The sequence below is a fragment of the Galeopterus variegatus genome, unplaced genomic scaffold (genome assembly GCF_000696425.1).
Source record: "Galeopterus variegatus unplaced genomic scaffold, G_variegatus-3.0.2 Scaffold190, whole genome shotgun sequence".
In the NCBI taxonomy this organism is placed as follows: Eukaryota; Metazoa; Chordata; class Mammalia; order Dermoptera; family Cynocephalidae; genus Galeopterus; species Galeopterus variegatus.
This window is the reverse complement of record NW_007726301.1, coordinates 199,455-204,229: the sequence shown is the minus strand read 5'-3', so window position 1 is coordinate 204,229 and position 4,775 is coordinate 199,455. Positions and strand designations below refer to the sequence as shown.

General features: G+C 36.4%; 1 protein-coding gene across 1 annotated transcript in view; it reads right to left on the bottom strand.

Moving 5' to 3' along the window:
- Positions 1-299: 299 nt before the first annotated feature.
- The window catches only part of PRMT9 (protein arginine methyltransferase 9), a 37,146-nt gene continuing 32,670 nt past the window's right edge, over positions 300-4,775 (bottom strand). The window contains exons 10-11 of the mRNA XM_008564725.1: positions 1,771-1,893; positions 300-1,390 (exon numbers count right to left, since the gene is read on the bottom strand). Of these exons, the coding sequence (XP_008562947.1) occupies positions 1,175-1,390; positions 1,771-1,893 (339 nt within the window). The 3' untranslated portion in view covers positions 300-1,174. The remainder of the gene's footprint in view (positions 1,391-1,770; positions 1,894-4,775) is intronic.

The window sequence follows — 4,775 nt, the reverse complement described above, 5'->3', positions numbered from 1 at the left end:
TATACAGCAATAGAGAACAAAACCAGTGGTTGGGTTGGGTGGGCAGAAATGGGGAGAGGTGGGTCAGAGAACACAAAGTAGCAGATATGTAGGATGAAGTCTAGAAATGTAATGTACATGAGGACTACAGGTAACAAAATTGTATTCGGGATTCATGCTAAATAAGTACATTTTAACTGCTCTTGCCACAAAAACAAAAAATGGATAACAGTGATATGACGGTTATGTTAACTTGCTTTACTATGGTAACCTTTTTACTATCTGTATATATCCTATAACATTATGTTGTATACCTTAAATATATACAATAAAATTTATTTAAAATTTTTAAAAAGTTGAGTAGTATAATAATAGAGGTAATGACAATAGGCAAAGATACATCTTGTTGTGTGACTTACACAAAGCACACAGCATATACAAGGCATGATAATGATCTTCCTTATTAATCTCCCTGTTTCTAAAACCTGTAAAACGTTGGACCAATTATTATATCTCTTACTGTGCATCCAAATCAAAATTTTGGAAAATTACTGGTTTAAAATTAAATTTTTCTTGAATTTTGTTTTGTTATCAGCTTTTAAATTCTCCTTTGCCAAAGTAGACCAGGAAAAATGCTGCCTCCTGAAGATTTGTTTCTTCCCTAACTCCTTTACTCTTTCAATTACTACATTTAGCTTACAGCTTAAATTCTTATTCGAACTTGCATTTGCAAAACATAAAACCTGAGGAGGTACTTCAGAAGTACCCGGTACTTAAAAGGAAACAAGCTGAAAATTACAGGTAACCACAGTCTTCACACTGGATGCCTACCTTTCAATGTTTCTCTATTATAAAATTACACTTAAGAAAAAAAGCCAAGATGCCTAAAAAATTAAAGTTTTGCTTTACTTACACATGATGAGACTAAGACTTTTAAAATCTCTATTAAGTAAAGTCAAGCAAAAATAGCTTCCTAACTTGAAAAACTAATGTGTATCCTATTTCAAAAAGTAAGTCTGCAATATTTTTATAATAATGCTGCTCTTTGATGTAGAATCTTTTAAATATCCTTTATTAATGTAAATTTTTTAATATATTTGACCATTACAAGGAATTAAAATTTTATACACCTATTTTATGATTACAACCCCACTAATTCAGGCAAGAATTTTGTATTTATAATGAAAACTACTCTTCATTGCTTTACTGTGATGCTGACATTGCTTTTGTGGTGCTGAACGCTGAGTACGAGTTCCTCTCCCATTTCAACCTGGATGGGATTGTCTAAAACAACTGCAGCTTGTTTCCAGTGGGAGGCTTCACTTGAAGTATCCAACCTAATCTCTTCATCAAGGTACATATGATACCAAAATGGAATAGCAGTCACTTGTCCAGATTTACAAATGTGTACCTATGAAAAATTAAATTATAAAAATTTCATCAGGGTATATAGTGTAGATATGGACAGGTAAGTCATTACAAATGTGTACCTATGAAAAATTAAATTATAAAAATTTCATCAGGGTATATAGTGTAGACATGGACAGGTAAGTCATCTTTCTTGTCAATTTTAAATATAAAATTTATTAAACATACATTTAACCCAATTCAAATTGATATTAACCTATTTTATTCACTAATATTTACTAATCCGTTTTTGCATATTATTCAGAAAAAAGATGACTTAAATCTTCAAAGAAAGTGGCTAAATCTAGGTATATATAAAGTATTACCTAGTTTAAGGTCTTTATTTTGAATATGACAAGAAATCATTTTGCATGTTGTCCTTACCTTTACTTCTCTGTTAGAGGTGTTCAAATACGGAGTCATTAAATCTAGTCTTAAGAGTTCCACTGGCTTGCTTAAAGGTATACAGGGCAATGAGGATAGGTCCAAAAACACACGTATAGGTACCTAGATAAAGTATAAACGTTTTCACTGTTTCTCACTCTTTTTGTGGTCAGGGCACATCAAGTGCTTGCTTTGTATTTGGCTCAGTAGGCTTCTTCTATTACCTCATTTATATTCCCACATCAACCTGAGGCTTTCATTACGACTTTCATTATTCCAGTTCTACAGAAGAATGAACAAACTAAGGTTTAGGCAGGTTGAGTAATTTGTTATGGTTTCAGTTACCTGTACATCTTTCACCTGCATGAGAGTAGATTAAATTTTTACTTAAGCCAAATAGCTCCAAAAAAATTTAAACCAAGGATTTGCTTATGAGCTAACAAGCAAATAGTACAACATTAATTATTGAGCCGTTTGAGGAAAAATGCCAGGGCCAGTCCCGTGGCGCACTTGGGAGAGTGCGGTGCTTCGGAGCGCAGCGGCGCTCCCGCGATGGGTTCGGATCCTATATAGGGATGGCCAGTGCGCTCACTGGCTGAGTGCGGTGCGGGCCACACCAAGCCAAGGGTTGTGAACCCCTTACTGATCACGAAAAAGACAAAAAAAAAAAAAATATATATATATATATGCCAAATGCAACCAAACAATAGTGAATTTCATTTGTGAAATGAATTTATTTCTAGAAGGCAGTGGTTCACAACGTTGGCTGCAAATTAACATCATCTGGGAAGCTTTTCAAAAGCCCAAGTACGAGGGTCACACCCCAGACCAATCTGTAGTTAGGATCCAAGTATCAGTAATTCTGAAAGTCCCCAGATGTTTCCAATGTATAGTCAAAGTTGAGAACTACTGCTATTAAGTTTTCTATCAATTTTAGTAGCAATGGAACCCTACTACTAATTTTTAACCTACTCTTCATTTGAAATAGAAAGGAAACATGTTTAAAAACATGTTTCCTTTCTATAAAATATTAAGAATCCAACCTTCATGTTGATACAAAGGACACATACACTGACCTCTCCCTGGGCATCCTTGAAAGCATCCAGCCTTTCTTCCCCATAATAACTCACAGCAACCCCATACCATTTCCAGGACTCCTCATTGTGTCCTTTATTCTTGTTAATATCAGTCACTAGAAGAAGCCCTAAATTCCCATGTCACCTCTCATCCCCTGCATCCTACTCCCCACACCGCTATATCCATACCTCAAAGTCTGTCCCCACTTTTGTTTCTCTACCTAACCTGCTGGCCACTCCTATTATCTTAGCTAATTCCTCCTAGATAACCAATCTAGAGCTTATGCCTTTTTGAGTTCTCTAGAGTTCAGTTCTCAGCTCTCTTTTCTACACATCCCCAAAGCAATTTCATCACGGCTTTAAATACCACCTACATGCTGTTGACAGCCAAACTTAAATCTTCAAGCTACAGCTTTCTCTGAACTCATCCAACTGGTCAGTGACAATGACACCACCATCACCCCCCCCCACACACACACACACCAAACAGCCTGATCCTCCTGCTATTTTCCCCTTATCAGTAAATAGTAACTACCCTTCCAGGTGTTTCGACCCAAAAAACATGCTGTCCCTTCTCATACTCCACATCCAATCTATCAAAAAAAACCTACTTTTGAAATATATCCAGAATCTGACCACTTTGCACGACTTCCATTGCTACCACTGTAGTCTAAGCCATGAGTGCCTCCCACCTGGATTACTATAGTTACTACACTAATTTTATGCCTTTGTCTGGTCTCACAATTGTTTTATTCTTAACACAGCAGCCATAGTGATCCTTTCAAAACATGTTACGTCATGTCACACCTCTGTTCAATATCCCCCAGTTGTTTCCTACCCTTTTCAGAGTAAAGGCCAAAGTCCTTATAATGGCCAAAAGGCTCTACAAGATCTGGCCCCTAATATTTCTCTGACTGCATCTCTCATCACCCTCCCTCCCTCATGGTTTCTTCCTGCTGTTTCTGAATACTCCAGTCATGCTCTTGCCTCAGGTCATTTGCCCTGTTGATCATTTGACTTCCATAGTATCTGCTTCCATATTTGAAATCTCTGTTTAAATATCACTTATCCATGAGTCCTTTCCTTAGGCGTAGCCTTTATAAAATAGTATATCCCATACCCCCAACTCCCTGTCTCCCTTAACCTGCCTTATATCCATAGCACTTCTCACCATTTATACTACTCCTCTCTAGCTCCACAAGTGCAGGAACTTATCTCTTTAGATTCACAGCCATATTCCCAAAATCCAAAATAGCACATATAATAGATACTTGGTAAATATTTGTTGAATGAATATAGTTCTGTTGTTTTCCGTATAGTATTTAAAAAAAAAAAAATCTTACGTTGCTTCATTGGTTCATTCAGTTGTCTCTGGAGGAGAGGAGACAATAACATCTAAGAAAATGACTGAATGGACTACAGAATATATTGCCAGGAAAGACTATAGAGCCTCTTGAGATCAGTGGTCATCTGTTGAAGTGAGACCACAATTGTATGGGCCAACTGTAGGGGTAATGGTATAGAGAAACAGAGAGTTGGATCTAACTAAGGTGGGGTTTTCCAAGCACCGCAGAAAAAGTAAAAAGAAATTTATATTTACATTACATGAAAAAATATAGACCGTGGAATATAAGCTATTGAAGGAAGAGAGGATATGAGATGGGAAGTACAGTGAAAAGATTGTAGATTCTGATAGATTCAAAGAATTGCTGATGTCAGGATCAGGAGGGAATAAGGTAGAAAGACAGGAGATGGCAGTATTTGGGAGCCACACAAAGAAATAATGTAAACTTCTCCTCTGATAAGTGTACTCTCTTTACTAAACCCTCCAAAAAACTGAGATTAAACAAATTCTAAAAGCGTACATAGCCAGAACCCTGGAAAAAGCAGTTCCTCAACTAATTTATATGAGAGTACTTCAAAAAGTTC